Source organism: Mchenga conophoros, linkage group LG23 (assembly GCF_057382185.1).
Source record: "Mchenga conophoros isolate Kocher_MC1m ecotype Shallow Benthic linkage group LG23, M_conophoros_male_GT1.1, whole genome shotgun sequence".
Classification (NCBI taxonomy): Eukaryota; Metazoa; Chordata; class Actinopteri; order Cichliformes; family Cichlidae; genus Mchenga; species Mchenga conophoros.
Genome location: NC_140547.1, coordinates 28808547 through 28833459, shown reverse-complemented (window position 1 = coordinate 28833459; position 24913 = coordinate 28808547). Strand labels below are relative to the sequence as shown.

Here is a 24913-nt window from a genome sequence, read left to right as displayed (position 1 = left end):
GACTCATTTTGAGACTCTTAAAAAATCTCTGGTGTTTTTCATTAACCTCTTGTGATTCGGATTTACTCCTCTGATCTGTGGAAACGGTCAGTGAAGTTCCGTGAACCTCCACACTGTAGGAACGTGACTGCAGTAACAAACACACATCTCCAACAGATTTTTCTTTCTGCAAATAATTTACACAGCTCGTGGCTTTTTAAAGGCCCACGTGCGTGATTTAAGCGTAGAAATATTATGCGTTCGCCCCCGTTATTCTGTTTTATTTACAACTCTGCCTGCTAGAGGACAGACACCGGCACAAACACAGAGACCTCCAGCTCTTAAGCCTCTGCTCTGCTGAAGTGCCCTTGAGCAACAGCGCGTCCCTCCCAGCTCCAGGTGTTCCCTGACCTCTGATCTCTGGATAAGAAGGGAGTTTTCCCATCAACCAGCAGCAGCGGGGTGTTTGTCTGAGTCTCGGTAACTTTCTTTACCCTGAGCGGTACAGAGGTCTCCGATTGCGCACGCGCAATTAAAGATGAACAAAAAGTAGTAAATGAATGTTTTGGTTTTTTTTAATGCAGACGATGAACGCAAAGAAACATTAAACGAATTAAAGCCAGTGTTTATTGAATCGTTAATGACACAGCTGAGAACATCCAGCACCAAACCAGCTGTCACTCAAACTCTTTTTTATTGAAAAGCAAATTATTTTTAAATCTTGCTATTAACCATATTTAATCAATAAAAGTCACGTGATGCCTTTTAGATTGAACTCAAAGTATACATTTATTCTAGAAAAACTAAAAAAAGGAACTTTTGGAGAAAGACTGGTGAACTGACTTTCAGTTTACCCGCCGCGTGCTCCTCTCTCCTCTCCTCGCTCTGGGAGCGCGCTGTTAACCGCGGGGCTCCTTATAAATAAAATCCACCGTCCCCGGCTCCCCTTCCTTATTGGTCAGGTGGAGCCATTACCTCACTGTGTCGGCCGGTGACGCAGCGTCTTCACGTATCCTTCACGCGCGTCTCTTCTTGTTTCTTCACTGAGAGTCTTGCCGTCGGTCAGAGACGAGCCGAGGAGTGCAGGACGGAGCGGGTGCGCTCGATACTAAACACTTCCCATCCCGGGAGGAGAGCGGCGCTCTCTCTCCCCCCCTCTCGCTCTCTCTCTCTCTCTCTCTCTCTCATTCTCCGCATCTCTCCTATCGCTCTCTATCGTGCTCACACTTCTCCGCGAGCGTCTCTCTGTTGTCTCCCTCTCTCTCCCGCACACACAGACACGCTCACGCCCGCGCGCGTGCACGCTCTTGCATACGTCTCCACTTTGCCGTAGTAAATTACGGCATTGATCTCAACGGCGAGCGCGGATCTGTCTCTCGTGTTCGCCTCCCGTTTCTTTTTTTTCTCCCCTTCTCGACGGAGCGACTTGGAGAAAGGCTCGAGAGAGAGAGAGAAGTAAGTACAAACTCTTATTCTCCGTGTTTGTGTCTGCTGCCTGTTAGGAACACGCGTGGCTGTGAATAACCCGAGTGCAACTTCACTCGCACTGCCTCCAGTTCATGGACATCTTTTGCCTCACAGCTTCGATCCAGATGGCTCAGTTTAATCTCGGGACTGTTTTACAATCTGCTTCTGCTGAAAAACAAAACACAAAAACAGGCCGACTGTGAGGAAGGACTTAAAAAAATGATACATGAAAGTTTGTTTGAAATTTGAACTCAGACTCTTGGTTTTATTTGGTTTTGTCAGCGCGTGTGCGCGCACACATTCCCTTCTTTCGCGTTTTATGGCAGGTTGATGGATAATTTTTATTTTTGAAGGGGTAAAAATCCAGTTTCTTGTTATCAGTTTTGCAATTAAAGCCAAACGCGGGCGGGTTTCTCTCTTCTCTCTTTGCTCTTTATCCAGTTTATCCACTTTAAACTAAGAAAATAAACGGCGGGGTGAGTGGAAAAGTCCGTGTCGTGTCATGATCGTGGGCTAATGGTTGTTTGGAATATGACTAAGATCTCTGTGTAAGTGTCGTCCACAGTCTGCTTCCCCCTCGGACTGTGCACGGCTTCGCTTTCCGCTCAGAGCGCACACAGCGAGCTGCAGCAACAAGCTGTGATCGCCTTCACTTTTTAAGTTTTCCCCGTTTTTAACTCAATCGAGACAAAACGAACTAAAAGAAGGAACAAAACAAGTGTAATATTTAATTGTTTGTAAGTATTTATGATTTGGAACTATTACATTTAAATTATGAAGGCAAATGTATTTAAACGGCAGTTTAAAGTTAAAAAGTCACCTAGCGCTTTGTATTCCTTTGTGAATTGAAATCTAACATTTACACGTATTAATCTCTAACTTCCCATTTCAGTTCTCAAATACAGAGCCACATATTCCTGCCCTTTAATTTCAGATTAAAACAAAAGTTTCAGTTTTGATCCAAAAAAGCCACACACACTCTCACATCTCCTTTTTCTCCACCTCACCTTCAACAGAAGCTCATAAAAAAAAAGAAAGAAAAGTTCATCCAACTTCTATTAAAATTCATCTGTGAGTAGATGAACCTTTGGAGCTGCTGTGTATTTCTGAGGTGTCCCTGTCTTCTGTTTGTTTAGTGTTTTATTAAAGCGGTCAGACCCGGGCACTCTCAACTTGAACTAAGACGCCAGTTTCAAAATAGGTTGTCGAGCTCTTTGGACCTCACTAATGTAAACTGTTTGTGTCCCTGTGTGTGTGTGTGCATGTGTGTGAGACAGACCACTGCACAGAGTAATGCTGAAGAACCAATAATGCAAACACAGACCAATGTGTGTATGCATGCGTGCTCAGTATATGTGTGTGTGTATCTGGGTCAGTCCCTGGCTCTGTGCTGAGGGGACGTGTTTTTCCTGAACACCTAACAGCAGCAGAACTGGCATAAGTCATATTCAAACTAACCATTCTCATTTGGTAATGGCACCAGCAGGAACACGCCAGGGTCTGCTTTGATCGGCTGCTGTTGACTGATGCAAAAGCATCTTGTTTCTCCGAGCGTATGCGTGTGTGTGTGTGTTTAGTCTTTTTAAATCCTTTCTCCAGCAGTGTTTGAGTGTATTTTGCAGATCGGCCTGAAATCGTACCCGTTTCTGGCCGATGTACGAACTGCAGAACTGTTGTTGTAAAGCTGGACACTCTTAATTTGTGAATCATTTCCCTAGTCTAGAAACTGAAATCCTTTGCAAAACAGATGCAAACACGTAACATGGGAAACACTGTCTGTGTTCACCAGTGGAGGTACAAGTGCAAACAATTTGCGCCTGCTTGAAAACAGACAAGCTGAAATTTTTTAATTGTTTTTTTTTCCTTCACAGTTTGAAAACTTTGTGGTTTGCACCCTTGTGCATCTCATTTTGTGTGATTCAGCTATGAGGCGACTTCTGTAGGAATGAAAAGCAACCTATTGCACAGGTAGTGAAAGCTCTGGGTGTTTCCAATGCTTCAGCAGAGAAACTTAACCTTTCACGGTCACTGTGCGTGCCCCTCTTTGTGTTTGCCATATAGCAGATAAGCCCCACTCACACATGGCAGTACGAGAAACCCACTTTTAATTATTCAGCTCATACAGCATGTGTTAATAACTTTTTTTTGTGGGGGGGGGGGGAATAAAATAATTTCACAAACAACTAAATTCACTGCAAAATACAACATAAAAATCAAAAAGAAGCAGAAAAAAATCAGGAAGATCATAAAGTGAGGGGGAAAAAACGGGTTTATTTTCCTTCACAGTGGAGTAGAATGCCCTCTGTCAATACGAGAGAGCTTGTCAATTCTTCACAGCTTCTCACAAGATGCAGAAATCAAGGTTAGCCCCCAGGAGACGAGGAGGAAATGGGAAATTATTTTGGTTATTACAGGCAGGTGTTCCTTCTCTGCGGGAATATCTCCTTGAACTATTTTAAAGAGTGGGTTGTTTCTAGCTGTGGTTCCCTTGGCTTTTGGTCAAGAAATGAACCGTGTCCTGTTTTTGTATTTCTCCAACTGTTAGATCAATAAAAGAAAGAGCTTCTCCTCTTTTTCTTTAAATTCCTTTAATTATTGTGTACTCTGATGCTTCATAAAGACGACAGAGATAGGTTTTTCTTGTTTTTTTAACAGCAGATTCCTTTTTTATTACCTGTCGTCATCCAGTGTCTCTAAAATGTGTTAAATTTACATTGTTAGTGTAATTTTCTAATTCAAAATGAAAGTTTATTTGGAGAGAAGGCCACTGATTTTTTGTCTTTAAATATAATTACCAATTTCAGCGAGTGGACTTCTTTCAGATCCTTCCTGTCTGTAAAACCGGAGCCACGTAAGACAGATCAGAGGTGGAAATGAGAAGTTTCATTAACTGCCAGTAAAAGGTGTTTCCTCCTGTTTGTTGTTGTTGATCAGGTAACTCCTCTGATCCTGTGTGCGTGTGTCTGTGAGGACCCCTGGTCATGTCTGCTTAGCTGCCCTGCGTGATGCCTGATCATGACAGCACCACCCTCCTAACAAGACAGACCAAGCGCCGACGTGTTGACATCGGGGTGAAAAGGACTGTGGGTAGCGCGATATTCGCCCGCGCCAGAGACACCCTGATCGACAGAATGAACCAATCCCACGGCCCCGATCAGGACGACGACTGCTCGCTGGTCGGTCACAACCACGGGGCAACCAACGGTGACGGCGAGAAGTCGAACGTTCTGAGAAAGCTGCTGAAGAGAGCGAACTCATACGAGGATGCCATAATGCCTTTCCCTGGGGCTACGATCATCTCTCAGCTCTTGAAAAACAACATGGGGAAGAACGGAGGCAGTGACTCGGGTTTTCAGGTACAGAGAAACATACAGAAACAGGAAGTAGTTAGAAAATGAATAAATGTCACTATTTAGACACTGTTTCATTGAATCTTTCTCTTCTTTTACCCTTCCAATCAACCAAGAATGTAGTCTTAAGTCCTCCTTCATGGATCTGTTAAATTATTCATTGTTATTAAGTCAGTGCTGCTGTCCTTCATCACAGGGGAGTGGTGCTCTGTCCAGTGGAGGCTCAGAGATCCAGGCCGAGGACGCCTGCAGCAACTCCTCCCGTGATCGGGACAGCCCGTCTGACTGCCTCTCTCCTGGGCCTCCTCTGCCCCCTCCATCTTCCTCCTCCTCCTTCGGGCGGCCACCCCCTCCTACAACCCTCAACTCCCACGCTCCCTCTCAGCCCCTCTCCCTTTCCTCCTTCGAATTGGACCGGCTGTCCGACGAGCACCTTCGTGCCAAGCGCGCCCGTGTGGAAAACATCATCCGTGGCATGAGCCACTCTCCGCTGGTCCGACCCAATGCCGGCGACCACAACCAAGAGAGCAACCGCGAAAATGAGAACAGCAGCAACAACAGCAACAGCAGTAACGACAACAGAGGCGACGGCAACGGCCACAGCACCAGCAGTCACAGCCGGAGCGACTGCCCCTCTTCTCTGCTGAGCTCGCCTGGCTCGCGGGGTGGCATGGTTGGAGTCGGCGAGGTCTACAGGGAGAATAAGAGAAAGCAGCGCCTGCCACAGCAGCAGCACAGCTTCACCCAGCTGGTGTGTTCCAGGCAGGAGCAGAGGCAGGAAGAAAGAAGGCAGCTCAAGCTACAGCTGGAAGACATGCAGGTTGGTAGTTGAGTAGTTACTAAAATATAACAAATACATTGTCGGTCCCTTCCTCTGTAGTTTTTATGATTTAAAACTAGGATGTTCGCCAGAGTTTGAGGGTCTAGGCACCGAGAAACATGAAGCTTTAACCTTACAGTCTAATAAAGGGCCATTGTCTTTTAAGCATAACAAAGAATCAAACTTTTAATATATTAATGTCGGCTCCTTTGCTCTTTACGACGAGAAAAATAAAATAGGTGATGCAGAAAAACATTGGGTTACTTATTAGCTGATTAGGTACAAAACAGCAACAAGAAAATATTTTATGTCATGAGTTGAAGAGGTTCTTCTTTACATTCTCTTTCCTGTGCTCAGAAACAGCTGCGTCAGCTTCAGGAGAAGTTCTACCAGATCTACGACTCGGAGACTGAGGAGGAGGAAGACAATGGCGAGAACGGTGAGCCTGACCGAGGCGGAGAAAGAGAGGAGGACGGCAACTTGTCAGAGGATAGCATCCGCTCTGACGGCCTGGAGGAGCGGCACAGAGAGAGGGGCCGACGTGGCCACGATGACCTCTCTGAGCTGGACCCGGGTCTGTTCCTGGACCGGGCACGGGCCCTCCTCCGAGAACAGGCCTTGATAGATGGAGAAATGGAGGAGGATGTGGACAGCAGGGAGGAAGAGGAGAGGAACGGGGAGAGGGTAATGAAGAGGAGGGGGGCGGTGGGGGCAGGAGGAGGAGGGGGGAGGCAGTTAGCCGAGACTCTGAAGCAGGAGCTGAACTGTGCCGTGTCGCAGGTTGTCGACACCGTTGTCAAAGGCTTCTCCTCGCCCAAACAGGCCATTAATCACCATCATGGCTGCCACAGCACCACGCCGGCCGCGCCTTCCTCTTCCTCCAACTCGTCCTCCTCGTGCCCCCCACCTTTTGGCCCCATGCCCTCCCTCACCCCTGACTCTCGATTCGGTGGCGGCGCTTTGGCCCTCAGTCTGAACGGCGATGGCAGTCCCACTCCTAACTACCACTCTTCCAACCAGAGGCTGCACTGCTTTGGGGACGTGATTGTCCCGAGCCCGCTGGATTCGTTCGGCGGGTTGAGCAGCAGACTAAGTGGTGTGCCAATGCCCAACGACCAAACAGAAGCACTGCCTCTGGTGGTGCGAAAGAGCGGTGGAGGAGGAGGAGGAGAGAACGCCGAACCCTCTCTTCCCCCTCCCCCTCCTCCTCACCATCCCTCTCTCCACCCCACTCCCCTCACAGCTTCGCTCGGGTTTAGCCCTCCATCCTTCCGCCACCCGTTCCCTCTTCCCCTCATGGGCTACCCCTTTCAGAGCCCCCTGGGGTCACATGGGGGTGGAGCCGGGTACCCTCCGGGGCCCAAGGACCACCACCGGTCCTCTCCCGATTCGATGGACATAACTCGGGAAACCAGCCTCAGAACCAAAATGGCGTCCCTGGCGGGAGGCCATCTTGGTCACCATCACCACAGGCAGAGCTCCCCAAACCAACATGGCCCAGAGGGTCTGTCGCTATCCCTCATCAAGTCTGAGTGTGGGGACCTGCAAGACATGTCTGACATCTCGCCCTACTCTGGCAGCACTGTATCCTTTTTCCTGAAAGGTTTAGCACTTGTGAGTCTGTGTGAGTGCCTGTGTTGCCTTACATCTGCAAACGCTTTAGCGCTAGAATCAAAAACATTGTGTTCATCCAAATTCTGCACCGGCTTGAACTGTAGGCTGGTTTTGTGCATTAAAATTAGCAACAATCTGCCTACTTGAAACTTTTAATAGCAACACTTAGGCTTTAGAGTGTGTGGCTGATGGACGGTATAGTCCCACACTGCAGTGCACAAAGGAAATGAGGGGCTTCGTCAGTAGAAAAACAAAGATAGGATGAGAACAACAATGAGATTATTTTTTTGTTTTTCGCATTTGATCTTATTTCTCTTTCCCACATGAGTCACATCTTCAGTCAACACTGTCAAACACGGAGACATGTTAGAAGCAGCAGCAGCAGGAGGAGGCGGCAACAGTCACATAAATTCTTTAATATCAATTAATCTGCATTAATTGGTTCCTCGTCTGAGCCTCTTGTTTCCTAGCTGAGTGGGGAAGATGAAACGGACGCGCCCGGTCTTGCAAGAGGGGGAAGATTAAACAGGTCGCACGCTGCTCTCTCAAAGCCCTTTTAAGTCCATGCAGCAGGTTTTGGTGTTTAAAGGTGCTGAGAAAGGCTTGTGAGCTCCCTCTTCAACACACACACACACACACACACACACACACACACACACACACACACTGTTACCACTGTCTGAGACACTATTGTGCTGTTAGGTTCGCTTTCATCACAAAGACTTTGTACATAAACGCTCAAAGCAAATCATATTTCACTTTGTCTGTCTGTGTGTGTGTGTGTGTGTGTGTGTGTGTGTGTGTGTGTGTGTGTGTGTGTGTGTGTGTGTGTGTGCAGGGTAGGTAAGACTTCGTACATAGGAGCTCAAAGCTAATCATATTTCAAAGAGCAGGAGAGGGGAACAGGCAAATGCTTGGCCTTACTGACAGACACTTTCTAAATGTGTGTTCTTCAACCTTGTGGGCACACATAAGGAGAAGTGTAATATCTCAAATGTACACTTTAGTTTCCTTTTTATGATTGTTAGCAGGTTGTTCTGGGACACTCCTACTCACTTTCATTTGTTGGCCTTCGGTCTCGGTGGCTCGACAGCTGTGTGTTTTGCTTCATACAAACACACATGCACAAACACATCATCTTTCATGGCGTGTGCATGGGGACAGGTGTTTGCAGGTAGCTGTTTATCTTCTTGTTGCTAACCTTTCATATGGAGAGGGCTTCTCCCAGCCGCTGTGCACACAAACACACACAGTGACTCACGCATGCATGCATGCGTGCAAACATGGGGGCGTGCGTGAAAAACACACGTTTGAACAACAAAGTGAAAAGAAAAATAAGACTTTGAACCTGATAAAATGGGAACTCCTTGCAGCTGTGGTGGGGATTTGATCACAGCGTCGTCTTCAAAGCCAATTTAGATGTTGCTTTAATTAGAAAAAAAAACAAAAAGAGAAAAATATTTGACACGTCTCTTGATCCTGCTGAGCCGTTTCATTCCAAAATGCTCTCCCATTCATTTGGCCGAGAAAAAAGAAAAATCTTTGAAAGTGGACATTAGTATTTCAAACATACTGAGCACCACCCTTCAAACCCTCCTCTCTCCTTTCTTTCTTTAAACTATTCACTTTTATAAGAAATTCATCGTTTTGAATTTGACAAAGCAGAGAGAGCATTCACCTTGGGCTCAGGCTCACAAACTGTTGCTTTAAATAACACAGGAAAGAGAAATAAGACCGCGAGGACACGTATGTCTGTTTGTCAAACATACACATAATACGACAACAGTTCATAAAACAGATCTCATAAAACAGTCTGTCATGAATTTCAGTACGCAAATATAAAATAATAAAATCAGGCCATGAGAAGAATTTTGGATATTTGAGGATTAAACTCAAACAGTTGAGCTGCATTCAGTGAAAAAATGTATGTGTGCATGTAAGCGTCCAATTCTGATAGCTGATTATCCTTACACTTGCAAATTACACACCCATCCGCCAGCCTACTTAAATTATTTGTCATTACATACAATTAACAAATAATTACATACAACATTTACTGTGCAAATTTGCTGAAGCAAACAGGAATGAGCACCAGATGTGCCACCAGGCTAACACTTTGATTTTCCTCGGGTATAAATCTAAAGCATACTCGTGTCATGTATCCATCCTGATTGATTTGGAGTGGTGTTGCCCAGTTTTGGAGAAAGTGTCCACCTTTTCTTGAACATAATTGCACTCAACCAACGATGTCTGCAAGTCATGACCTGGTTAACTAGAAAAAAAATCCACAAATCCTGCTGTGAACGGTCACATTTCTCAAATTTGCCTTTTTTCATGTTGTTTTCTGTGTCTAGTATAAAGCAGAGTAGAGACGACATGGTGAATGCAATCTTGGTAGCTGTAAGGTCTTAAGAAAGACTTGCCTTTGCACTGATAATAGCTAACCTTAAAGACTCGCATGCACACTCAGGTCTGTGTGTCTTTAAGCCTTTGTGCGCAGCTGAGCAGATGTCCTCCATTCATTTATGAATTTATTCCCTCCTCAATCTTTTCTCCTCCCAATCCCCCCATTCACACACCATAACACACATACACCTGGTAACAAGGTCAAGTTACACCTGATATGGTAAGCCCCCACGTAAACCATCTCTGTCCCTAAGCAGAAGTGGCAGGTACACACGCACGTGCACGTATAGGAAAGGAGGAGGAAGAGAAGTGAAAGAATAAAAGAAAAAATGTGTTTATTCAGTGACTCACTTTAGCTACTATTACATGCACACAAACACACATGCACATCACTTGGCATTTATTCATTATTATATTGCTTCACACTGTTTACTCTGAGTCATGTTGGGTGTGTTTAAATGTGTATGCGTGTCCACAAAAAATAAGACAAAAAAAAAAACAGTTGATCTAAATGCACACAAACAGTGACATGTTGGCATGAATGTTAACTAAGTGATGGTGTTGTTGTCCGCTGACCGGACGTATCTGCTGCTAAATGAATGATGGATGACAGCGAGGCTCACCTCTAGCTTCTGATATGGAGAGGCCTTTTTAATCGTGTTGTTGGGTCATGTTAATTAGTAGCACGAAGTCAGGACAGCTTTTTAGGTCGAGACAGACGACGGTGTGCCTTTCTTTTATTTTTTATTTTTTATTGGCCGTTGAAGGTTGATGGGTAGATACAACAACAAATTGCAAAAAGCTGACAAAGTTAAATCTCTTGTCCCAAAGCTGCTCTTTTTCTTTTCTTTTTTTCCACGTTTTTTTTTTTTTTTTTTTTTTACACTTTCCACTCCTGATTGCTGATGCTAGTCTCTCCCTCTTTCCAGCCATATAGGGCCCCTGGGGTTGTCTTTATGTGTGTATGTGTGTGTGTTTCTCTGTGTGCTAATTGACCTTGCAGGGGGTTCCATTGATTGCCTCATCTTCTCTGATAGATTATAGGGCTGTTAATGTGGTGGGGAAATGGCAGCGTGGTGGGGCACAGCTGTTGTCACGCACACACACGCATGCAAACACACACACGTGTGCATACACACCCACTCGGACACACGGATACTCTTGGCGCCCCTACAACCGGGGCCTGCACAATTATTATTTTCGTTGTTGAGACAGTGGGATGGGCAGAGTCTGCGAGATGCTGGGATTTGATCAAAAGCCAGCAGGTGCTTGTGTTTGATTTTTGCTCCACACCCGTCGCAGAAGTGGCTTTGACTTATCAGAGTTTCTGCATTTAAAACTAGTCACTCCTTCCTCACAGTGTGGTAGTGAGCTTTTCTCACAAATGCTTTTGAAAAAAGAAAATCATCCCCCTCTCATTGGTCGCTCTACAGTTATAGAGTTTGTGTTAGAAAAAGGAATACATACACACTGAAAGGTTTTCAGACTTCAGGTGGGTTGGATGTTACATTCACATGTAACGAGTGTGGTCTCACTGCTGTCGTGGCAATTCCTTAGCCAAGCTTAGACAAGCATAATGTGGATTGTGTCAGAGGAAATGTCCCTCCACTGTGTTCCTCAAAAGCTTTGGTCCCCAAAAAACAAACTGTTTAATGGTTCCTTGACCCTGTTAATGCTCAGATTCAAGAGGGCCTGTCTCCGAACCACCTGAAGAAGGCCAAGCTGATGTTCTTCTACACCCGCTATCCCTCATCCAACATGCTCAAAATGTACTTCTCTGACGTCAAGGTAAGACCTCTTTCCTCACTTTTCTTTTCCTTCTGTTTTCTTTAATGAACCTCCTGCAGCTGCTCTCTACAAATCATATTTTTCTCTTTTATGTCAGTCACATTCAAGTCCCCTGCTCAGTTTGTTGTATCATTTAACTTTAGTGATTACAACACTTTTTCCCCACTGGATCCACAGTATGTACTTCTCTTGGGAATCTAGGATAATTATTTTAGTGAGGGCTGAAACTCCAAACTAAAGACAGATTATAGTTTGTATTATCAAACTGATCTGTGTGCATAAGACTTTGTCTAAGTTGTTCAAACTATGCAAAATAAAAGTTGGGCTATGCGCTTTAATATGTTTCTGAATTCTCAAGGTGAAATCCTCAAGGCACACACATGTAATTGTCAGGAGAAGAGACAGACAAAGGCAGAAAAAAGTGAGTGGCTTTAAATAAGAAGAGCTATGAGTACTGCAGTCGCTCTCACGTCAAATATGGACGTTAATGTTGGGAATGTAACGGCATCCTTAGAGTCCGGGCTCCAAAAACACACTGGTGTATTTTTCTGACTTGTGTGCATTTTGCTGTCTGATTATATTCAGCTATATTGCACCATTAAACTGTGTGTGTGTGTGTTTGTGCGGTGAGACCCTGGAGCGCAGATGGGTGCTCCAGTCTGTCACGTCTTTGTAGCATAATTAGAGTTTCTGGCCTTAATCGGCCAGGGGTAGGAAGGAGGGGTGCTAACGCCCACTTTCCCTCTCTTGACACACACACAAACTGTAAGAGGGCCCCCCCCCGTAATACTCATTTTATCTCCCTGCCACCCACAACCCATGCATATACACTAACGCTTTCACTCTCACTCTCAGTAACGCAAAATGAGAAGCTGAACTTTTCTTTAAACACGGACACGGAAACAAGCACTGCGTGTACGCTCTTTTGACATTTGATGGGATATGAACGGAAGTAATAGAGTAAAAATGATCAAGTACATAAAGTCAAGAAAAAGAGAAAAAAGTAGAAGACAACGTGTGTGTGTGTGTGTGTGTGTGTGTATGTGTGTGTGTGTGTGTGTGTGTGTGTGTGTGTGTGTTGGACGGCTTTGAGAAAATGACAGAAGGGAGGGGAGAGCAAAATGAAATGGATGACAGAATAAGAGAACAACAGCTTTAAAACAAAGACGCCGATTGTTTCGTGTTTACAGGCTGCTACGTGTTTTGCAAAGGAGCATACGGCTCCTCGACAGATTCAGGACGCTGTATTCAAATGAGCATAAACGCAGACACACACACCAGCTGGCCTTTGGCTCATATCTGCGGTGACCACTTCCTTGTGGCAGTGCCACATCCTCATTGGCTGCCATGGCAACAGGGGTCGCCGGGACACCAGGTTGCTAGGCAAACACAAGGTTGCTAAGTCTACCTGCTCCCAGTGTGTGAGACTGTGATTTGTCATTAGCCGATGTACCTTTACTGTCGAAATAAAAGCAAAGAAAGGAACATTTTATCAACGTGCTTTAAAGGTTTATCATCTCTCCAAGAGAATCTGTCACTGATGAGCCTGAACATGTTCTCAGAACTTACAAACATTACAATATTGCTGATTTGGCATAAGCTTCCAACAATTTCTTCTTTGCAGATTTTGATTCTTTTAATTTCCAAGTACATTGCAGGAAATAAATAACGGGGCAATGTAAACAGTTGCCTCTTCTGTGAGAGCCAACAGATCTCTCTGAACTTTCACAATAAAAGTGTAGGTTCCACCACAGAGATGGTGGAAGACATACAAATAAATACAATTTAGCTGCCTGTAATATAAATGGTGACCAATCTAATCTTATAATCATATATACTAAACTAGGGGTGTCAAACATGTGGCCCGGGGGCCAGAATCAGCCCAGCAAATGCTCTAATCTGGCCCATTAGACGGCTTTTGGATCATCTTAAGATTCCTGTGAAGGTTTCTCTGAATTAATATAAATTATGTTTGTGCAGAGAGCTACCAGAACTTTACCTGTTTTTTCAAGTTCTCTGATTTATTTAATTTACTGCAGCAACATTTCTTTATCGTGTAGAAAAACTGATGAAAAACTGATGAAAAAAATCATACTTCTTTTTCTTAAATTAAATGGGATTCAATGTGTAGTTAAACATCTTTACACTGACAGAAAGAGGAGTTTCAGTATATGTCCCACGATGTAAAAATGAGTTTGGCATGGCTGTACTAAACAGGATCTTCTTCCTGTGAAAACTCTACATTCAAATGCATCATCCTAATAGGAGCCGGTGACTTGACAGGGGGTGTATTATAAATCACGTTCAGCGAGGTGCCTTCAGGTTTAACTCGGGGTTTAAAGTGTCATAGGAAGGGTTTGCATTTTTAAGGTGGTACACTGTCATCTTTACTTGTGCTGAACACCTGTACTGCTTGAGGACAGCTAACAAATCGACACATATGAAAGTGCAGTGCACTGATGGTGCATTTCTAATAATGGGATCACTATTTGGAGAAGAACTGTGGGTGGATTGTGAGAGGCTCAAACAATGTGCATCTACAGCTTTGGGTGGTATAGATTCTTAGTTAAGTAAACTGCTTTTTTTGCAAGCTTATTTAAGTGCTTGATGATCTCAGAAGATTTGCAAGTAAGCCGACCTTCCTATGTAAATTATGTTTTTACAGTGCCGTTTACCTACACCAGGGTAAAAGTGGAGTTAATGTCCTACAACACATAAGAATACACAGATGTAAATACAGTCAAATCTACTTCTGCACTAATAATGGTTCATACCTTATGCTTCAACACGTCTTTGTACTTTTCCAGCTCTGGCTGCAGCAATTATGTTGCTTTTAGCTGGTTTAGTATTTCTAAATTCCTCTGATTTGTTGTTCTTTTTATCAGAAAAGTGCAGCTCAATCCGGACAATATTTGCAGTTAATCATCTAGCGGCAACAAATACACTGATTGATTCGGAAAATTTGGCTTTTACTTGCAGATCTGAAAATCCTCATCCTAACAAGGCTTAGCCTGATTGCAGTTTTTAGGTTTAATGAAGCCAGATGAAGCAGAGATATCACGGGTATTTTCAGCTTGCTTCATAGTACAGGTGCCTGGGTGAGTTAGCTAGTGCCACACCCAGAGACACACAAATGAACAAGAAGAGACAGTTTAAAACAGCTACGTGCTGACATCGATATTATTCTATAATCAGCTTAACTCATATTTTCAATTATCTGAGTAATATCTTCAATATTTATGTGGCCAGTAAAATCTGGCTTTGGGGTTTAATTTGGAAAATGAATAAATTAGAACTAATGAGTTAATGCATAGCTTTGGTTCACGAGTTTGTCTTTTTGAGATTGATATTGGCTTTTAAATTTAATCTACTCTGCAATCTGTGGGTTTATCTTCAAAAAGATATCCAATTAATCTCTTCAGTCTCAACAAACATGGATTTAGATTAGGAGACGTTTGTGTGCAGATACAGTATTTGAGTCTCGAACTGTAAGTCCAGTCAGAACCGCAAACAGTGGGAGTTAATGCAGTGTAAAGATACAAGTTTGTTGGCTGTCAAGGGACAGACTGTCACGGCCGCCGAGGCGAGCCGTGTGGAGTTGGAAGAAGGACCCAAGATGCAGGCAGTGGATGAAACGCTGGTGAGGTTTATTAACAAAGGTGTAGTGGCAAACAAGCAGTGGGGCATGACAAATAACTGAAGACACCTAAACTGGGAGAACTAAAAATAACAGACCTGGGAGCATACGACAAAGGGGATGAGAAGCAGAGAGACGCAGACGAGGAACAGGCCACTGTGGAACACAGGGTAACGCAGACTGACACGACATAACACAGACAAACCAGCAACAGGCAGGAGAACACACAGGGCTTAAATACACACACCAGTAATCAGGGGATGAGAGACAGGAGGGCAACACAGCTGGGAGAAATCAGAGCTGACGGGACAGGGGAAACGTAAACTGAACACACTCACATCAGACAGAGACCTTCACAATAAAACAGGAAACTCAGACACGGGGAACCAAACAAGACACAGATCTAAACAGACAGCTTCACAAACAGATGGGGTGACACCATAGACAGACAGAGACACAGACTCAAAGGCAGACCGAATATAACACATAGAACTCAAACCATAATAATAATCATCATCATCACAATAAACCAGAAAATGATAACTAAAAGCGCTGGGTCACCGACCCAGGACCATGACACAGACAGTATGGTGTGTCATTGTCACATCACAACAGAGCCCTGCTGGAAGAGCTTAACATTAGACTTTTGAGAAGACTCCATACCTTATTTCCTGACATCCCTCGTGCAATGTGGAACAAAGTCAACAACAGACAAATCTGCTGCTTAGAGAGGTAGTTACTGAATGAAAATGCATTGGATGGCTTTTACAGCCAGACTGATATATCAGCAGAACAATATTTTGGCTGATATCATTAGTCAGCCGATATATATATATATATATTGTGTCAGCTTTCATATTGGTCAATAAATGAAAATTGAAAAGGCAAAGAAGAAACAGGAGACACTATTGTATCACAGACTTCCAATCAGGCAACTTGTTGTGACAAAAAAGCAGGATTAAATCGCACCATCACATTATCTTAGTAGGCACTTATAAATAAGAGCAGACAACAAATTTTAGTGTAATCTGGGTTTTTTGTGTTTCTAAAAGAAGAAAAAATATCAACTGATATATCAGGTTTTTAAACGACAAAATATCGGTATTAGTATCGATCTTAAAGCTCCTATTATGGTTGGCTCCAATGAAAGTCTAAAGGATGCAATATTTTTATGACAAAAGAAATTCTCATTGTATGAAATCCAGTTTAGAGCGAAATCATCAATCTTACATGACGAATACGGTTATTTTCAGAAAGGCAACACAAAAACTTGTAAAATGGTGCAGATTTTTCAGGACCTGTATGTGTGTGTGTGTGTGTGTGTGTGTGTGTGTGCTCTGTCAAAGAATTTGATATAACTTGCTTTCGTTCCCAGACGGCACTTGTTAGTGAGATCAATTTAAGGGATTTGATGACAGTAAAAAGTACACATCTACAGAGTTAGCCTTTAAGAAATTATGGTTTCCTATTCTTCATATTTTATGCAAATAATAGTTTAGTCAAATTTGTTTTAATTGAGTCGTAATCCCACTTAATCCAGCATATTTCTGAGTGGGAGACATTACATTGCTTAATCAAAATGAATCATGGTTAATCCTATTTGTGATGAGTGAAGCTGTTCTTTTCAAGCCTTTGCTAGTGTGTGTGTGCGTGGAAGACTGAGCGAGTGAGCACACCCTGTTGCTGTCTGTCTGTGTGTGTGTCCTGTTTCATTGTCCCACTGCATTCATTATCCTCATCATTACCATGTCTCTGAAATCCGGGTCAGTGTCTCTTTTTCCTTTTTTTTTCTCACCCTCTCTTTTACTCCTAGCGCCCCCCGATCCTTCCCAGGGAACAATAAGTAGCATGTGTTAGAAGGATCAGGCAGATTCACTGTAAGGGAATTAGGGCCCTGAATGGCTTTCCCTAATTGGACTTGAATGGACTTTGTCTATGGGAAACTGGTTCTTAAAGATGAGCCTCTTACACACAATTGTCTCCTCTCTCGGTGTGGGAAGTGGGTTGAGCTGACAACTGTTTTAGCCACAGATGAGCAAGCATGCACATACACATGCACGCCCGGGACATTAATTGCATTGTGCAAAACTCTTGCCTTCTGACCAGACAATCACACATATAAGCACAAGACGCTGAGGTCGCTGCCGTCTCGTCTTCAGAGAGTCAGCAAGAATAATTAAGACCTCGTTAGGAGTGGAGGAGGATTAATTAGACGCTGGCTGGCTCGGGGAGCTCCGTCTAACTCGCGCACTCTCACTTGCAAGTTGCCTGCCAGCTGAGGGTTTTTAACACTCTCGCTCGCTAATATGCATGTGCACACACACATTTATCAGCGAGAGCCCTGAAGACTCTTGCCTTGAGAGGCTGAAATGATATCTGGATGCCGCCATCTCAGCAGGAATCAATTAGCGTCCAGCCCGCCTCTCACCCGTCTTGTCAATTAGTTTCACGATGAGCAATACGGCCAATTTTGCCTTGTCAGGATATGAAGAGGGAAAAAGCTTTTTTTACTGATGCTGTTTAAACTGAACATCAGAAATGAACAATTTTATGAGCTTACTTAAATCTTTCCTAAGACCGTTTAGTTACATTGAGCTGATGTTAATTCAAAACTGTGTAACAGGAAGCTGATTAACTATGCTTTTCATGATCTAATCTGTCTTTAAGCAAAAAATTTGCCACAACAAAGATTAACCAATCAAAACTGGATACAAGTGATTAAAAATTCTAAGCGGCTTGTTGCTAAAGCAAGGATTCTGCACACTATTCCTTAAGCAGCTGCAGTCCCTACACTGTGTGCTGTATGGTAAAGCAGAAATGACCTACAACATAAATTGAACAGAAAGTTCCTACAACAGCTATTCCTCCAGGAATCACGAGACACCTTCAGTGCTACGACTCGCAGATTTCTGTTGATTGTGCACATTCACGCCGTCCTCGGCAGAACTTGCCGAGCTATGGTGAATCTGGTTGAAGCGGGGGCGGGGGGGCAGATTCTTAAAGGATGTGTGTGTTTGCCCTTCGAATGTGGCCCGGGGGCGGGGGGTGGGGTGTCATGGACCATCAAGGGAACAAGAGTCGGGCCACCCTGACACTTTCTCTGACACTCTCTCTTTCCCCTTTTTCACTGCAAACAGAAAACGGCATTCCTCCACCTCAGCGCTTTTTCTCCTCCCCCCCTTCTGTTTTTTGTGGTTTGTGCTGATTGTGATGAGCTTTATGACATAGTGGGTGGATAAGAGGGCAGGTGGTGACATGACTACATCTGACTACATGTGAAGTCGCTTCTACGCTTCTGATTTCAGGCTGTACCTACCCAAGTTACATTTTGTAGCCACCAGCATATTTATAAACTCTACCTGAGGTGGTTTTATACATTAAGACAGAAATGTAAAAAATTAAGAATAAACCGTTTTATCAGTGTTGCATAGTTTGCCAACCAGAGGTCCAAGCAGAGTCGGGTCAGACATAAATGAATATACCATGACTTGTTGTGATCAATTATTTTTATATAGCACCATCATGTTACCTCAGTATGAACTCATAAATAACAAATCTGTTTATGTTTCATGTTTCTGAAAGAAAAGAATATCCTACATTGGCTTTATTTTCCAATGAAAATCTAAAGGATGCATTATTCTTAAGTCCAGTTGTGGAAGCAAAACTAATGCACATAAACAAACAAAAGGTTTGTAGTGAAAATAATATGAAAATGATCATATCTATTTTCAAATACTTTGGGTAATCAGGCTTTTTGAAGCACCTCCCACATTTGATTAGTCCGATGGGAACTTGTGGTGTACTGTTCCCACACCAGCTCAACAGAGCTGGGATCCGGTGACTGTGCCGACTTCTCTTTTTATATGCAAAATACCCCCGACTGCCTCTTCTTTAACCTCCTGAGACCAGACCTCTTCTTTGGGATGCATTTTTAATTTCTTATAGCTATCTATGATTAGTTGGAGTTAGGGCTGGGCCATATTATACCGTTCACGGTAATACCGGTATAATGTTAGGCAACGATAGGAAAATGAAATATCGCGATAGAATGGGAGTAAAACGCGCATGCGCAGTGCCTTTGTTTTCATACGCACATGGCCGATTGTTGAGTGAAACAGATGAACCAGAATTGGTTTGTAAAAATGGTGCAACTTCAGTGATGTGGAACTGGTTTGGTGTTTGTCCGTCAGATACACAACAAAGCACATTTTTTTGCAGAACATGCAAGCGGCCGTTGTTATTGTCATATTTGTCGGACTAAGATGCTCTTAAATCTGGGAGTAATCTGGGTCCTAAACTCCGTATTTTTCAGGTCAAACAACACTGCAGCATCACTTAGAGTTAAAAACTGTCTAAATTCTTTCATCTTTAATAAAACGATCAGCATTGCTGCTTTACCAGGTGTAACTATAAAGTTTAACTTCCAGGCATCCATGAAAACAAAAGTTATTACATTTAACGGAGTTAGAAGTTAGCAGGAAGCTAGCGGAAGTTAGCTCGCTAGTTTCGCTAGTTACCTAAGCATGATATAGCATGTTCTGACGGAGAGATTTCTGAAAAAAATCAAACGTACAGCTCTGCTATCACTTCCAACATAAATGAAGACAGGAAACTAAACAGCAGTGACGTTTGTAGGGTTACTGAAGTTGGGCTAGCTGGTATATAATGATGTGCTACGTGATCGCTAGCGACACAGCTATGTTAGCATAACATAAACAGTGAAGCTGGAGGACGAACACTAACACTTTTCCACTTATAAAAGTTAACGTGAAGGTTCTTCATGGTTAGAGACAAATGCAATCGCATGGCAGGATGCTGTAAACGGACCAAACTTCAGTCAGGAGAACAACTGAGATAATCCATCCACAATACGAGGTTAGTCATTAATATACTGCAACAACATGGGAATAGAGCAGCTGCCAGAGAATTCAACATTAATGAATCAATGGCACAGAAGTGGAGGAAGCAAGAAGAATGAGTTTAATAAAGTTTGATTTATCTGACTGCTTTGTTTCGCTTAATGTGCCTTATAATCCCGTGCACCTTATGGTGCGAAAAATACGTACTGCACACTGCAGTTTAATGTTGCAAAGCACCTCTTTTTAACTTCAGTGGATATTATACATGGTTATGCTCAGGATGTGTCAGCCCATTTCTACTGGAAATGCCTTTTGGTTAAACTTTCAGCAAGGAATTTGCATTTGCACTGTTACATTTTTATAAAGCTTTAATGTACATAAAAACCAGCTTCTTGTTTAAGTGAAAATAAATGGAAGGTTGTCTTTTTGCGCTAGTAATGTTGTGGAGTTGTATTTTGTCTCGCATCAATTATATCGTCGGTTATATCGTTATCGCAAATTTTCAAATATATATCGTGATAAATATTTTTGGCCATATCGCCCTGCTCTAGTTGGAGTCATTAAGTATAAAAATACTAAGCATCATCTTAAATATGGGTTTGTTTATATTAATTCATTATAGACAGCATAACATGATAAAGTCACGACTGTTAAGGATGAAACACTTTATTAAGCAGAGTGGAGGATAAGGTTTGGAAAACCCAAAATGTAATTTTGATGACGCAAAGTTTAAGGGGGAAATTTCACCAGAATCAAGTGTTGGCTGTCGATGCTGAAGTTGCTGATTTTTGAGTACCAGTTAACAGAGCTGTTTCTCATACTAGACTCTCTGATGTACTCAGTTATACACTGATTAGAAACAGTTTGTGCCATTTTATTTTATTATACTGTCGTATAAAAAATTCACTATTTTAATCATTTCTCACATTTCTTAGAAGAAAACTACTTTTGTTGACCTTTGTGAGACTGTAATTGAAGTCTGATGTTCTCCTTTAGTCATCAAAGCTGTTCCAACATGGCTGGAAAATGGCTTTTATAATAATCAATTAGCCTTTTAACACGCTATGCTTACATTACGTAGCCCAGTGTGGCACTGGAGCACGGTGTGATGGCTGCATGAAAATGACATATGAAGCCCATTAAAAGTCTTAACCACTGTCAATGCCCTGATTATTTGTTATTGTTAATATTATTAAAACCAAAACTTTGATTACACAAAAAAAAGAAGGCGATTTCTAAGTGACCCCAAACTTTTGAGTGAATCGTGTAATTATATTTGAGACTTTGTAAAATGCTGGCAATTTGAATTCAAATTGGGACTTAAATGATTATTTAATTGATGCCTATCACCTTTTACTTCAGTGATCAGACAGTGAAGAAGCAAAATTTAGGTTTTCGAAAATTTTGCTGGATTTAAAATTCTTACATCAGCATCCTCAGATAAACTGTGATACATCTTCCAACTTCTTAGGTGGATCATATCTGGAAGCCTGTATGGTACAGATACACAAACAGTTGCATAATTAACCTTTATTTATTCGTGAAAATAATAACTAAAATATGTTAATTATTAATGTGGGTGTCCTTGTTATCCTACTTTGAGTTTGTGGCAGGATGGTTATGTTTTGTTTTTTTTACAAATGACATCTTCTTGTATGTGTTAATTGCTGAGTTATCAGATTCCCTTCATGCTACTCTTTTGTGGGTCACCAACACACTCACACACACACTCTTCCCTCCTGTCACTATGCTCTTTAAAACCAACTCCCTTTCCTTCTCCTGCACACACACACAGCACCACGCTCTATTATGCTCCATTATGTCACCCCCTCTAACCGTTCCTGAAAAAATATCTCTTTCCCTCGGCCGTCCTCCGCTGCGCTCCCTCTCCGTGCATTCCTATTTTTTTCTCCACGCTGCCTCGCACCATTCGGCTCGCTCTCCCCCGTCTGTCTTTCTTTCCCTCTATCTCTCTCGCTCATCCCTCGCTCCTGTGAGACAATGTCTTGTAACAATACTGAGCTTAATCTCTGTGTCAAAGCCGTTTTTCCCCTCCACTGAGCACACACACACAAACACACCACATACACTTTCACTGAGCTGTCGCTGTGCTTTTTAAAAAACATTAATGTGTGGGGGGTTTTATTTCTTTTTCCAGAGAACGATGAAAACTCAGACATATTTTATATGTAATGCTGCCTTAAAAACCTCCAAATGATTCTCTTAAAACTTACAGAAATCTCTTAAAATATGTTCAGCCCTTCAAGTTTGTTGTGCATTTTCACACACAGTGCTTGCTGTACGCACTGATACTTTCCCTTTTCCTTCCTTTATTCCTGCTCTATATCCTGTGATACAAATACACAAGAAGTTTATCTATTTAAAGGTGGAAAATTATCAAAAAAGAATCATTTATTGGTGCAGGAAAATGATGATTTGCCAATTATGTGAAATTGTAGCTGTTTGTTTCCAAACTCAAATTAGTATTTGATATCACTACAACTAGCTTGATGTTAATTTAGTAAAAGCTCAATTATTTAATAACATTTTGGTAAAAACAACTTCGCTAAACTAAAAAACTGGATCGGAACAGACGTTTTCCGCAGTGGTCGTAAGGCTGATGAGGATGAGGGTTTAACGACTTGTTAATGTCAGTTTGGCTCTGTGTGAAAGCCCGAACTGGCATAACAATAAGTTAATATTTGGGATATTCTTGTGTGATTGCTGCAGTTTAAAGAGATGTTTTTTCTCCAGCGAGGAGCCTAAAGGTGTTCGTTGTACTAGTGGCTAATGAGGAGGACAAATACAGACGTGTGGAGAGGGGGTGGTTGATTGGGGCAATAGTTCCTGTTTTTCTCTAACTTCCAGTGTACGTATACACACCAAAAAATTCAAATAAAAAACAACACTGTCTACATTCCTTCTTATTATTTAGTCCCGGCACAGTGTTGACATACAATTAGAGCTATATTTGCATAGACTTGCATGGAAAATGTAGGCTGCAGAACAAAAAGCAAATTCATCTGAACATGTAGTGCCACAATGTAATGTGAGCATTCATACGGAGGCCCAGTTCAAGGCAAATTTGATGATAGAGCATCAGGCAAATAAGTTCCAAAGAAAACATCAGCTGTGCTATGATACGGCTACATCAACAAACAGGAAGCAGCAATAAGCAGTCCGTCTTCTGCCTCTTTTTCGAAGATTTGTTACCTTACAACCAAAAGTCATCAAAAATTTCTGCACAATGGATCATGTTAATTGGTATGATTCAACAAAAAATACTTTAACACAACCTGATGCTGCTAAAAAGAGAACACAAACATAAATAACAAACTCCCTGAGGTTCCTTCCTGTTAAATGGCAGTTTATCCTTCCCACTGTCGCCAAATGCTTGCTCATAGTGGGTTGAGTGATTGTTGGAGCTTTCTCTGTATTATTGTAGGGTCTTTAATTTACAATATAAAGCACCTCGAGGTGACTGTCGTTGTGATTATGTAAATAAAACTAAATTGAATTAGTTTTAATTAGTTTTAATTCAATTTAGTTGAATTAAAACACACAACATTAGAGGACATGTTGTGATTTTGCTATTAAGACCAACAGTTCTATTGCACACATGCGGAAAATCCCAGCTCTACGGGAACATGTGCATGCGGTGGAAATGTAATGTTAAAGCTCTTTTTTTTATATTTATGATGCTCTTCTCGTACAGTTCAATCGATGCATCACCTCCCAGCTGATCAAGTGGTTCAGCAACTTCAGGGAGTTCTACTACATCCAGATGGAGAAGTTTGCTCGGCAGGCCATCAACGAGGGTGTGACTGCTGCCGAGGAGCTGACTGTGGGGCGAGATGCCGAACTCTTCAGGGCACTCAACATGCACTACAACAAGGCCAACGACTTTGAGGTAAGCTGGGCTGTCCTTTTTAGGGGACGCCAGGTGTATTAATTTGTATAACAGGAAGTAGACGTTCCACTCAACGACAGAAAATATGGAGAGAAAATGGCAAATAGGGAGGGAAACTCAAAGTAAGCAACAGTGGGAAACTGTCACTCTACAGCACGTCTGTACTACTTGATATGTTGTTTATCTATGATGCTGCATTAGTATCAGAGTAACTAAAAAATAGTAATACCCTTAAAAAGACAAAAAGCAGAACTTGTGTATTTATTCACTGTATCATGGTGTGTGTGTGTGTGTGTGTGTGTGTGTGTGTGTGTGTGTGTGTGTGTGTGTGTGTGTGTGTGATATTTGTTTCATTTAATCAGCTCAATGATTTGCTTTGGTCGGCTGTCACTGTTTACCATTGCTTTAGGTACACCTGCACTAGTGTGTAGCTCACATATTGAAAGTTGAAGCAATAAGATATATCGCTGCTTCAATATTGTGCTCCACCTTTAATGGTAAGCCCTCTTAAACTTATGTTTTATCTTTAGTGGTGTTCTCTTGCAAAGTTTGGTGGTTTAACTTCTCTCTTAAACCCATACAAAATCTTCCAAAAACATGACATTTTTTGGAAAAGGTCTTTTTTTTGTTTGTTTGTTTGTTTTTTAATAAAAAATATCTGTTTGCCAAACTTTGGAATGCAATGTCAGGTTGCCTTCAGTTTAATTAAAGTACCATTTTTCTCCAAACATTTCAGAAATCAAAAGCCTCCTCGATCTAGTAAGACTGAAAAGTTTCCCATACTTTCTACCCGTTTCTCTCGTTACCGGATTAAAACTGAATTCAGCGTAGCTCAAACACACTCACTCACACAAATGTCCTCCACCAAGTCAGCTGTTCAGAGTGCAACAGTCACCTCACAATTCTGCTGAGGTGTGGATGTTGCTGTGTGTGTGCTCGATGAGGCGAGAGAGGACGCCGCTCGAGGCACGGGTGTCCTTGTCAAAGCGATTTGCAGAAGTCACATTCCCTCTCTCACTTTTCCTCTTCCAGTATTGGTCTAAGGGGACCTGAGGGCCCTTAAACTATCCAATGTAACATCAG

General features: G+C 42.5%; 1 protein-coding gene across 1 annotated transcript in view; it reads left to right on the top strand.

Annotated features, from left to right (window-relative positions):
* The first annotated feature begins 1021 nt into the window (after positions 1–1021).
* prox1a (prospero homeobox 1a) overlaps positions 1022–24913 on the top strand; it is a 43691-nt gene continuing 19799 nt past the window's right edge. The window contains exons 1-6 of the mRNA XM_085264356.1: positions 1022–1434; positions 4381–4802; positions 4993–5616; positions 5974–7200; positions 11317–11424; positions 23636–23830. Coding sequence (XP_085120482.1) covers positions 4452–4802; positions 4993–5616; positions 5974–7200; positions 11317–11424; positions 23636–23830 — 2505 coding nt within the window. The 5' untranslated portion in view covers positions 1022–1434; positions 4381–4451. The remainder of the gene's footprint in view (positions 1435–4380; positions 4803–4992; positions 5617–5973; positions 7201–11316; positions 11425–23635; positions 23831–24913) is intronic.